This window comes from Choristoneura fumiferana, chromosome Z (genome assembly GCF_025370935.1).
Source record: "Choristoneura fumiferana chromosome Z, NRCan_CFum_1, whole genome shotgun sequence".
NCBI lineage: Eukaryota > Metazoa > Arthropoda > Insecta > Lepidoptera > Tortricidae > Choristoneura > Choristoneura fumiferana.
In genome coordinates this window covers 6449328-6460553 of record NC_133472.1, presented here as the reverse complement: position 1 = coordinate 6460553, position 11226 = coordinate 6449328, and the positions used below count along the sequence as shown (strand labels likewise).

General features: G+C 38.6%; 1 protein-coding gene across 1 annotated transcript; it reads left to right on the top strand.

Moving 5' to 3' along the window:
- The first annotated feature begins 2307 nt into the window (after positions 1–2307).
- Positions 2308–8947, top strand: LOC141443629 (zinc metalloproteinase nas-14-like). The gene is made up of 6 exons (XM_074109000.1): positions 2308–2462; positions 3012–3224; positions 3679–3788; positions 4093–4291; positions 7330–7466; positions 8775–8947. The coding sequence occupies exons 1-6, from the start codon at positions 2339–2341 to the stop codon at positions 8910–8912; spliced, it is 921 nt and encodes a 306-aa protein (XP_073965101.1). The 5' UTR covers positions 2308–2338; the 3' UTR covers positions 8913–8947.
- Positions 8948–11226: the final 2279 nt, after the last annotated feature.

Here is an 11226-nt window from a genome sequence, read left to right as displayed (position 1 = left end):
GCAGGATTCCTTCTGCAATGTGATGATTCAGTTAAGTTTAATTAAGGGCACAAGTACTTCAGTTGTTTAATTTAGTTTGTATTCGAGCTCATTTAAGTATGTGGCAATGTTGCGAATGGAGTTGCGCTTTTGCGGTACTGCGCGCTGTTATTTAGTATTCTGTTATAAATTACTTAAGGGCCAACTGCAGCAAATATTTTTTATTGATTGTCATATAATAGGTTTATAAGAATAAACGAATGTGCCACAGTTATTTGTCATTGAGATTCTCCCGCGCCGATGCACGGAGAAATAAGGCATATAGATATAACTATTTGAACTGATAAATTAAGATGTTAGCTATAATCTAGATATAGACATATTTTTGTATTTTGTAATCTAGTTTCGGTAAAGGGGATGAGTGTAAGACTCCGGAGATTTTTATATTAAAAATTAAAAGGAGAGAAAGAATGGTGACGTCCAATATTTTTTTTAGCTTAGAAGTGTTATTATTCTTAAATATACTTAGTATTATAACAATATTTTATTATTTTATAACGTTTAGTTAAGAAAAGATTTTTTTTATATATATAGAGAAAAAATGACAATTACAATTTTTGGAATATATTTTCGACTTTTTCTTACATCTACTGAACCAACTGTTAATAATTATATTAATTATATTTCATTTGAGTGCTTTTCACACACACCTGAAAACCTACATGTAATAGTACACTGTGTCTTAAGGGCGTTAAACAAGGAATTACGAACGAGAGTCTATTAGAAGCCCGAAGTCGAAGACCGAGGGCTTTAATGAGTCGATGTTCGTAATTCTAGTACCGCCCGTGCGACATACAATGTTTTTCATCACATTTGCGAGTATAATTTTAAATTTCTAAAAGAAAAAATATAATTGTTCCAAATATTGGAGATACCTTAGGCTGCGCTCTCAACGGCTGTCTTACTCTACACGCCGAAACGCAACAGTGCAAGCACTGCTGCTTCACGGCAGGATTAGCGAGCAAGATGGTGGTAGCAATCCGGGCGGACCTTACACAAGGTCCTACCACCTGCAAACTACTACTTAAGGTAAATGTACAAGTGCTCGTCACTGTCCCAATAGTTGGCATCTTTAATCTTATTGTCATTAGCAATAGAGATGGCAGCAGGGTGTCATCTATTGGGCATCAGCGTGTCGAGCACTCGGTCTGTTACCTTCCATAGTATTGTATCGATATAATGATTCAATGTCTTTGTTAACCAGAATGGGATTAGCTCGGTTCTTAAAACAAAGATTATATACCCGCCACCCTTATGTCCTTCATGTACAATAACACATCTGTATGTGTTAGTTAATGCTGTCATTAACAGGGGATTAATTAGCTTATCTCCATCAGCGGGTTTTACTAGACACAACAGGTTAATTAAGTTTTTATTTTTATCAGTGTGCAATTAATACGCGTAAAATGGTTTCTCATATTAAAGATTTATAGAAAGGAATTACAAGATTGCTATCATTAATTATAAAAGTATAAGGGTTTTGGATAATGGTTAAAACAGATCACAATTAATTGAACTATTAGGTACTTACACAAAACTACCTGTATATAATATATAAGAAACGCCACGTCTCTATTTTAGGTTTAATTAAGATTTGTAATTTGTAAGACAATTAACCATTAGATCATGAACCTCCAAATGATAGATTTCTTAGTTTTGAAGTTATAATATAATAATATACCTACAAGTGAATTATATACGTGGATGGGCTTGAGCCACAAAGAGAGGGCGTGGGCCGTATTTCCCACGCGGGCTCAGTGCGGATTGGGAACTTAACCCACACCATTGAATTGCTTCGCTGGTTTGTACAGGTTTCCTCACGACGTGTTCCTTCACCGTAAAGCTCGTGGTAAATTTCAAATTTGATTTCGCAAATGAATTTCGAAAAACTCAGAGCTGCGAGCCGGGGGTTGAACCCACGATCCTCTGCTTGAGAAGCGATAGGTCAAGCCACGAGACCACCACGGCTCTCTCTTGCTGCTGGCTGACTATAGGTACAAGTATAATTCCTCATGTAAAGAAATCCCAAAAGTGTTTTTTCATTGCAACTTGGGATAAACCCATTAAAGGGGAAACCCGAACGGATTTTAGTTCATAGATTCCTAATATTCAAAGGTGCTTTATAATCATCACCATCAGCCTATCGGTGCCTTATCAAATCTTTCTATTATCAAACAATGATTTGATAAAAGATGCACATATATAATGAAAATAAGCTTATTATCAATTAATTTGCCCATCAATCATTGGTGATAAACTTCTATATAAATCATGGTTCGGATGAGGTATTGTTATTCTAATGACAATGCTACGCTTCGTGGTGCTACTGTGTCTGTTGGGTTTGGCGCTCTCGGGTCCTCCCGTAGGCAAGTCCCGGGAGGAGATCGACGCGTTCCAGAAGTATTTGGAAAGCGGAAGAACCAGTAAGTTTTCCTGTAAAACCACGAATAAGAACTATTTACTAATGTGGCGCTTAAGTATATCTGAACAATATTGCGTATTAACCTGGCTGCGAACGTTTGATATGCCCAAAGATTTTTTAAATGGTCAAAGCTGATACGTGAAATCTTAACTCTTATCTGATCTTAATCTTAAGATAATAAAATATAGTGTAAACAGAGGCGTACTACAAATATTTGACTAATTTATGAGCAATATTATGTCCTATTCTTTAAATAAAATGATCATCTAAGTAATTAAATTTACGCTTTACTACACCTCTTCACTATTCATGTGTTTGTTACAATACGCATTATTGCCAAAATAGCTTTTAATTATTTGCAATATTTGTTTGTTTGTATGTGTAAGAAGGTATGTAAGTTACGCCCAGTTCTTATAATCGAATTGACACGCTATGCAGTTTAAATAACAATTCAAGTAAGTTTAATCAGATAAATCTTGTTTTATTGATTCAGATTTATCGTTTTAAATGGCGGCTATTACATTAATTGAAACATTCTTGGCTTTTACAGATAATGGTGTCCGCCTGGAAGACCGCATGGCCGAGAACCCCAATGGCAAGGCATGGGAGAACAGCGGCAAGTACCAGGGCGACATCATCCTGGACGAAGACCAGGTCCAAGCCATGGTCAATGACTTCTCCGCAGGCAGGAACGCGTACACCTGGCCTAACACCAAGTGGCCGCAAAACACCGTTGTCTACGAAATCGCCGCCGGGCACTTCAGTAAGTTGTGTTCAAATGTAATTAATGTCATTATTTTGTTGTCATTATCATTAGGTATGTACTTTAATGTAAGTATTGTTATTTAATTATTCTCATTATGACGGCATGTGTTTTGAAATAAATTGATTATTACTAAATACATAATATATAATAACAAAATACAATTTAGAGTGAGTCACACCCATAGGTATACGAATTATGAGTCCTTTGATTTGTCGGCTGTTGGTTAGGATATTTATAATACATTTATCTTAGTGAAACTCACAGTTAGTTAGCAGAAATAAAGAAATTCTCAAGCGACACGATATATCTAACTGTGTCGCTTACGCAATTTTAACAGTCATATGTCGCTTAGGCAGTTTTGCATTTCACCCGTCGCGTCAAAAACCAAATTGCGTTTTATTAATAGTACCTATGTTTGAGCGTTACTTATTTATACAATAAATTATTCTAGCAACGGCTGCCCAAAACGCCATAATCGCTGGCATTCGTGACATCGAGAGGAACACTTGCATCAGATTCAGGCTGCGTCAGTGGTATGACACCAACTACGTCCGCGTCACGGTGAGCTGTAGAACGCTAGTAGAACTACCCATGGCACCGAGACCGCTTAGAGTTAGAGGCTTATTTAGTTACTTAAACAATCACAACCGCGACAAAAATATCAAAGTTAATTGTCGTCATGTTACTAGCGCCCAACCGTCACAGAACCCTAATTTAACTCTAGCGTAAGTTTCAAAATGGATTTCATCAACAAGCAATGTGAGGTCACTATAATTTTTCACTAAAATACTTCCACAGTGGGTCACGATTAAGTTGGTCCAACAGCTACTCTGATTACCTCACTGAAGTCTCCTTCTACGGACAGAACTTCAACGACGGCTGCTACGCGCACGTTGGCTTCTGGGCTTCCCGCGGCATCCACACCCTCAACCTGACCTGGCCCAGCTGCTCCCTCCACACCACCATCGTCCACGAGTGGCTGCACATCATCGGATTCCTCCACATGCAATCCACCCACAACCGTGATGACTACGTCCGTATTCTGTGGGAAAACATCTGGCCTGGTAAGTGTAACTTCGTAGTCTACTAATCATAGCATTTGCATAGCAACAATGCTTGCAGTTGCTTTGACGACTTCGGGACCATCCGCGTCTACTAGTGGCTGCAGATCATCGAATTCCTCCACATGCAATCCACACAACTGTGATGACTACGTCCGTATTCTGTGGGAAAACATCTGGCCTGGTAAGTCTAACTTTGCAGTCTACCAACAAAGGCATTTGCATTGCAACGATGCCGGCAGCTATCTCGTCGGCATCGGGGCCTCCACCGTCTAGAAGTGGCTGCAAATCGTCAGTTTCCTCCGCGTGCAATGCACTCATAATCGCAGTGTCTACATTAACTTCTTGTAGGAAAACATCTGGCCTTACCAGGCCACCAGACCAGGTTACCAGATTAACTCTGCAGTCTACCAATTAAAACATTTTATAGCAAAGATGGCTGCAGTTACTTCGTCAGTTTCCAGGCCTCCAGCATCTTCACCACCATCATCCATATACAGCTGCTCATCATCGGTTTCCTCCTTATGCAAAGCAATCACAATCTTATACAAACACATATGGCCTGGTCAGATTACCTCTACAGCTGTAGAGGCCATATGTGTTTGTATATGATTGTGATTGCTGTATACAGTAACAAAGGCACTAGCATAACAATGCCGGGATGCATAAACCTTGTTATCTTCCGAGCCTCCCACATCAACACCACCATCTTTTACGGGTGACCGCACATTATTGGTTTCCTGCTCATGCAATCTACCCACAATCTTGACGAATATGTCAGCAATGTATCCAAAAACATCTGACTTAGATAATCTATCAAGTAAAGGGCAAAGGCGCTTTTATACCACTGCTGAAGATGCAAACTTCGTGGGCAATTCACATTAGAAATTTGTAAAATCACGTATTTCCTAAAAAACGGTAAACGTATAATTGAATACAAAGTCATGCGTTCATGAATGCTGTTATTGAAACCTCGTATCATCATCATCGATGCTCAAAATTGCTGTTATCAAATAAATGCATTGCATCATTTACGCTAGATGGCGTTAATCATAACTCATTCATTATTGTGTTGATATTCATAATCCTACTAATATTTATTATGTCTGGGTGTGTGATTGTTGTTATTTTACTGCTGGACGGATAAGAATGGAATTTTATATAGCTCATTGATCTCGATATTCACGCAGGATCGGTATTTCAATAGGTGAAATCCCAAAATTATACCCGTGAGTCTAGAGATGTTAAATTTTGCATGAGTGTTCCTCATACATTAAAGTCAATAAAGACCACGACCAAGAATGAGGGTTTTCTGAATATCGTTAGATGGCGTTAGTATCGTGAGATCCGTTTGACGTTTCAGTCTTGCTTGCGATTGGCTTATTTAGTTAAGTAATAATTAACCAATCACAAACCAATGTCAAACGGACCTCACGATACTAACGCCATCTAGCGGTATTTCGCCTGTCGGAAAACCGTCATTACATATTTTTGGGAATTCCCCTACGAGAATTCCCATAGAAAAAGTATTAAATCAATTCACCATTCACCTAAAAGGTAGCTGCAAATACTCATCAAAACAAAGTTCGTCATCGTCGCAGCTCGATCGCGTCACTTACCTACTTTATCAAAATATTTACGCTAGATGGCGTTAATTACTACTAATTCGTTAAGTGGGCATTCAAACCACTTTGTTTATCTTGAAGATAACCTTAACTGGTTTTTATCATTTATCGCAGTGATTTATCGTCAATTACGTAGCCTTGTGGAGGCATTTTGATGCAAAGCATTAAATATGTCCGAAATTTAGTCGTAACGAGGGTTTTCACAGAGGTGAAATATCGCTAGATGGCGTTAGTATCGAGAGGTTCGTTTGACGTTTGACGTTCGCTCGTGATTGGTTAAATAACTAAATGAGCCAATCACAAGAAACGTCAAATGGACCACACGATATTAACGCCATCTAGCGATATTTCGCCTCTGTGAAAACCCTCTTTTTATGGTTAAAAGGCATGAACGTTTATTTAAAATAACTCTTAAGTGTAGTAGCGGAAGTGAAGGGAGTTAAAACCAAGTATACAAGGAACGACATTTCAAAAAGATTACATAAAATAAAAGAAAAATACGTGAGGTTACTAAGTAAAATAATTAAAAGTGTAAATACTTAATAAGAAAACAAAGTTAGGTATAAAATATTAAAATAAAAAGCAAGCGAAGCAATCAATGCAGACAGGCTTCGGGCAGTCAGGTAAAAAGATTTAGCGCGGGTTTTTTTTTCTAAAATAGCCTGCCCATTGCAATTTCAACGAGCCACGGGAAAAACGAAAAAAATGGAACCGACTTCAAAAACCTTGAAAGTAATTTTCTACTAGTTTGAAGTCGGTGCCTCAGCACGAGCCAGCAGGAGTGGAACTATAGTCGTCTACCTCACCTACATACTATGCTATATATTTGGCTTCAATCACTCCTGCTGGCTCGTGCTGAGGCACCGACTTCAAACTAGTAGAAAACTATTTTGAAGGTTTTTGAAGTCAGTTCCATTTTTTGTTATTTTTTTTTTAAATATAGTTTTAAGTGATTTGTAGCCACGGTGCATCTCACGATTTCATTAAGCTCCAACACAGCATAGTTATATCATTTTATAACACAGTACCGGTACCTACGGTCTTCTTTATCAGAGTCCAGTTCACCAAATGATACTTTCTGCATGTAAATAATTGACTTGATGTTAAAAATGTCAAAATCGTTATAGGCGTGCTTCAAAAATTCGAGGGTTGCTCTCGATTTCTCTAAGATCCCATCATCAGATTCTGACTTGGTGTCAATGGGACCACCACGAAAGTATGTCCATTAGAACTAAGAAAGAATTTTGAGCTTCGGCCCACAATTGGCGGAGTTATCAAGTAACAAACATACCTACATAAAAAACATACACTCGAATTGAGAACCTTCTCCTTTTTTGAAGTCGGTTAAAAGAGGAACGTTTGTTTTAGTGACATTACAAGAGGCAACATGAGCAAGTAAATGTTTTCCATCAACAGGTATGGAGCACAACTTCGACAAGTACCCCGCCAACCTCGTGAGCAACCTCGGTCTTCCCTACGACTATGCAAGCACCATGCACTATGGCGGCTACGGTTTCAGCATCAACGGAAGACCCACCATGGTGGCTCTATGGGTAACTTTTTTTAAACTAGTTAACTGGCCTGTTATCTCACATTATGCCAGGTGCTGATTAGTGCCTCTTTCAGAGTTCTGATCACCCTAGGCTAACCGTGAATATGACCCCCCGCCCCCGGATTACTAACTCCTCGCTGACCTAAATGACCTCTTTTTTTCTCACTCAATGTCATTATCGCACTCACACTCTCACCTAAGTGTCAAACTAATTATTAATTTACTTTGCGGACAAATCATAAATAGTAGATTATACAACGAGAGCATAAAACAAGTCATTTTACCCGACACGTTAAGGGGAAAATGGGTTTAATGCTCGAGTTATACACTCTGCTTTTCACTTCGTTTGCGTGGAAAGGAAATAGCAACAGTGGAAACAATTGTTCACTTGCAAGGTACCTTTTATTACTCATGCATTGCTAAATAATTATAATGTTTTAGTTATATTTATTTATTTATGTGACGGCCAAGTTGAAGTGGGACTGGGCTGGACATGTCTGTCGAATGAACCCAGAACGTTGGGCCAAAATTGTTACGGAATGGGTCCCTAGTGACGGATACCGTAATAGAGGCAGACCGAAGAGGAGATGGAGGGACGACTTAGATGGCTATAATGTGGGATGGCGGGAGCTCGCCTTTGATAGGCAGGAGTGGAGCAAGAGAGGAGGGGCCGTTGCCCAGCAGTGGAAGACAAAAATAGGCTAATAAAAAAAAAAGTTATTTATTTATTTTGATGGATTTGATTGATTTTAGTTTTATGTAAATTAAAAATTACTAAAAATGTATATTGAAACTTTTTTATTTGTGGCTGTTGACACCTGACTGCCTTGGTCTTAGACGAAGATTTTACTTTATGCACTAGAGCATAAAAAGTCAGTCCCGCCAGCTTTTTTTTTAACTTTATTTCATGTCATGTTTGAGAAAAGCACTATACAAGCCTCGGCCGGAACGTGGGGTTGCCGGCCTCTACAGTAATGTACTATTTTGCGAGTACTGCTTTTTCGCAACGTAACGTTTGGCAACCGGTTTCATTTCGCAACTTTTCATTTCGCAAACTCTAAAACTGTAAATATTTCAGGATTTATTTCAGGGCCATCGTGTAGAACCCTTTAGGTTAGGTTAGGTTAGTTTTATAAAAATCCTGAAATATTTACAGTTTCAGAAATATTAAACGGTTGGGAAATGAAAAGTTGCGAAATGAAACAGGTTGCCAAACGTTATTCGCCGAAACATTAGTAAACCACTATTTTGAGTATGTTGACTCCAACCGGCCTCAAATCTGTGTTTTTCACGCTAACTTTGTGACCAGGATACCGCCGGCGTGATGGGCCAGCAGCAGTGGATCAGTGCGTGGGACTGGCAGCGCGTCAACCGGCACTACAACTGCGCCGGCGCGTGGAACCGCGACGCGCCAGTCGACGACAGCGCCCCCGGACAGCTGATGTAACTCTACATTGATGTTATTATACTTTTATTTATCAACTGATTGTTTTTCACTTGCTAGTCGACGATAAGGTTTCCCGAATGTTTAAGAGCGTTTCACCTGCTAAGCTAGGCTGGCAACGTATACATAAAAATTGAATGAAAATTAATAATGTTGTCTTGAACACTTCTTAATGTATAAGTTAATGTGTCTACTCCAATAATTATTCGTTAAAGACTTTTTTTTTCTTTAAAAACATTAATTCGTTAGCGGCGTTACGGCAGTTATAATGAAGCGTTTAAAAAAATAGCGTGGGTAAAGCATTAGTTGTTACAAACAAATTGTTTTTATTTTATATTATAAATTTATTGAAAATTATATACTTAGTTTAAGTGAGCAGGTTAGCAAAAACATAACCCTCCATCAGGCAATGTCGGGTAAAAAGAAACGGAACGGTTATTGTATTGGAACGGGAGTAAACCATGCATGATGCATGGCATGGACTCTTCCCATGATAATGATGTAATACCAACTAACAAATGATGGATCTAAGTTTTCTAAATAAATAAATAAAATTTTAAAGTATTATTATTTCATCATCATCATCATCCCAGCCTATATACGTCCCACTGCTGGGCACAAGCCTCCTCTCAGAACAAGAGGGCTTGGGCCATAGTTAACACGCGGGCCCAGTGGGGATTGGGAACTTCGCACGCACCATTGAATCGATTCGCAGGTTTTTGCAGGTTTCCTCACGATGTTTTCCTTCACCGCAAAGCTCGAAAAACTCAGAGGTGCAAGCCGGGGTTTGAACCCATGACCCTCTGCTTGAGAGGCAATAGGTGAAACCACTAGGCCACCACGGCTTTTTATTATTATTTAATCTTTGATATTTAAAGCTCACAGCTCACTATGGGGTGTAGGGCCGCCGCTATACCAAATTCAGTAAAATATGTACGTACACACAACACCACCATATACACACCCTTTATCATATACAACATTTGCCATAAGGTATACTTGTCATCAATAGCTGTATATATAGCTATAGCTTTTGCGCGCGGCTTCGCCCGCGTGGAATTCGGTTAACGCGCGCTGTTCCCTCGCGAACTGTCCATTTTTCCGGAATAAAAAGTAGCCTATGTCAGTCTCTGGCCCTGTAAACTATCTCTATGCCAAAATCACGTTGATCCGTCGCTCCATTTCGACGTGAAAGGCGGACAAACATACAAACTAACACACTTTCGCATTTATAATATTAAGTATGGATTCTGTAGCCGTGCCACATCGCGACGCGTCGCTGCAATTTTCTAAATCACATAAGTCGAAAAAAAAAACAAAATTTCAAATAATAGTGAAATATTAAGGAAATTACAGTTCTAACTGAAATACTTAATCTAAGTAGAAATTTTTATTCACTGCTCATACAGAGTCCTTAGGTAGTGCCATCCACGAAGACGCGTGATTTTGTCAAAATTAGACATTAATGACTTGTAATAAGAACCACGGTACCTACGCGTCATCGTGAATGACTCTACCTATACCTACAAAAAAAACCGGCCAAGAGCGTGTCGGACACGCTCAAAATAGGGTTCCGTAGCCATTACGAAAAAATTAAGTAATATTTTTCTAAGGATTTCGTATTTTATACGGAATCCTCCAAGTTTAGGTATATTTTATACCTTAGACTGCTTTTACTCTTAAATTACTAATAATTCTCAAGCAAACTTATCCGTTATAGTTTTCCTTGTAAAATTGAATATACTTACTCAATTTCTTTTTTTTGTTTACATTTTAGAGGGGGGGGGGGGGCTCGATTTTAATGAAAATTTGCTCTTTAAAGTTGAATATTTCGCAAACAAATCACTGAATCGAAATCTTAGCAAACCCTCAATGGTTCTAAAAGAGCTATCCAACGATACCCCACACTATAGAATGGATGAGAAAAAAAATTACCCCTTTACGTCTATGGGAGGTAACTAAAAAAAGTTTTTTTGATTTTTTATTGTACATTTTGTAGGCATAGTTTTACATTATATCTAAAGTCAAGGTCCAAAGGTCAAAATATCTTTATTCAATTTAGCTATAAAAGCACTTATGAATGTCAAGAAAACATCTACATATAGAATTCTGTGCAAAAATACAGCTTTCTAGCATTGACTAGTCTCTGAGCAAATCCGCAGACGGACGGACAAATAGAGACATGGCGAAACTATAAGGGTTCCGTTTTGCCATTTGGCTCCGAAACCCTAAGAGAGGAAAAACATGCAAACATGTGAAGTCATTGGTAAGAAGACTAAATTAATTCGTTTGAACGAACGTAACTGCATGATCTCGA

Bases quoted from the DNA above. Each gene is read 5' to 3' on its own strand.
- LOC141443629 (XM_074109000.1), top strand. From the start codon at position 2,339: ATGACAATGCTACGCTTCGTGGTGCTACTGTGTCTGTTGGGTTTGGCG. The intron at 2,463-3,011 runs GTAAGTTTTCCT...TGGCTTTTACAG, and splicing joins TTTGGAAAGCGGAAGAACCA to ATAATGGTGTCCGCCTGGAA. The intron at 4,292-7,329 runs GTAAGTGTAACT...TTCCATCAACAG, and splicing joins GTGGGAAAACATCTGGCCTG to GTATGGAGCACAACTTCGAC.